The sequence below is a fragment of the Cyprinodon variegatus genome, unplaced genomic scaffold (genome assembly GCF_000732505.1).
Source record: "Cyprinodon variegatus isolate N-32 unplaced genomic scaffold, C_variegatus-1.0 Scaffold1076, whole genome shotgun sequence".
NCBI lineage: Eukaryota > Metazoa > Chordata > Actinopteri > Cyprinodontiformes > Cyprinodontidae > Cyprinodon > Cyprinodon variegatus.
Genome location: NW_015151529.1, coordinates 11916 through 13229, shown reverse-complemented (window position 1 = coordinate 13229; position 1314 = coordinate 11916). Strand labels below are relative to the sequence as shown.

The 1314-nt window shown below is 45.1% G+C and overlaps 1 protein-coding gene across 1 annotated transcript in view; it reads right to left on the bottom strand.

The window, feature by feature from the left end:
* lrig3 (leucine-rich repeats and immunoglobulin-like domains 3) overlaps positions 1 to 1314 on the bottom strand; it is a 23673-nt gene that overhangs the window by 10910 nt on the left and 11449 nt on the right. Inside the window, exon 7 of the mRNA XM_015400133.1 lies at positions 770 to 913. Coding sequence (XP_015255619.1) covers positions 770 to 913 — 144 coding nt within the window. The remainder of the gene's footprint in view (positions 1 to 769; positions 914 to 1314) is intronic.

The following is a 1314-nucleotide window of genomic DNA, read 5'->3' as shown; positions in this document are numbered from 1 at the left end:
ATACTTGGAAGTGGGAACGGACACGCAAAAAAATAGGATTTCACAAAAACATCGGAATTGAGCATTAAGGCCTGCAGTGTGAACGTAGCCTAAGTCACCCAGTGTTTCAATATCAGCTCAATAATGAAGCAACAAAATTCACTCCGTACACCAACAGTTTAGCCACATGAACTAACCAGACTCTGAAATGTTTTTTTTTGTTTTTTTTAAAGAAAACTCAAATTGTAAACCTTCCCAATATTTACAGAAAAAAACAACTCAAGTTTACTAAAGAGCCGACAATTTCGCAGAAAAAAAAATGCCTCCTTTGATCGGCTGGCTGATTTATGGGCTTCAAACTGTTGTTTTGCTCCTCAGCATGCTTGGCCATGGCTGATTGAGACGGAGGAAGGGTGTGAGTGTGCGCTTTCATGTCACTGTGTATTGGGGGGGGGTGTCTGAAGCGATACATGTGCACCTAGAAGCACACCTGCCCTACGGTGACCTCAGCAGCACCGCTCACATTTGGTTCTAGTTAGCCTCCACCGCGAAATTAGCTTTTCTGTGGGAAGGGGGGGTTGGGTGGGTGGTGAGACAGCAATCTGAGCAGTGAAAGGACGGTGGCAGTGGGGATTATAATCTACTTCACAACCCCAAAGCAAATCTAGCAGAATATTTCCCCTCCAGCATTAGGATGAGTTAGCAGCTCAAATCGGTTAGCACACGACGGCTGGCGGCCTGTAGCTGCGTCTCATAAAAACTGACTTAAGGTAAACGTAAAGAAGCTTACAGCATCTGCAGGTTGGGGAGGCCGCGGAAAGCTCCGCCGGCGATGAAGCTCACGCGGTTGTTTCCGACGTGGAGCTGGTCCAGCAGGCTGAGGCCGTCGAAGCTGGACTCTTCCAGCCGGGACAGGTGGTTGGAGGACAGGTCGCTGCAGGCCAGGAAAACAGTGAGAAAGATCAGAACGGATCGGAAGCCTAAACGTTTAAATATGCTTTAACACCCATCTGCACCACAGCCTCATGCTTCTACTGCCGTGCTTTATAGTGAAAATGTCTATGCTTTTTTTATTCATCTTATGGAGGAAAATCTTTCACATTTTTAAAGTTTACACTCCCGAACAGCAGTAAGTGTAAAAATAAGTCTATCAATCACTTCACATTTAAAAAACGCTTTCTGTCAGTTTGTCTCACAAAATATGAGCCACAACTATTAAACGTTGGGGTTAGGGATGCACCATATTGGGATTTTGGCCGATATCCGATATGCCGATATTTTAAAACTCATGTAGCCGATAACCGATATCGATACCGATGTTAAAGCTGGACAAAA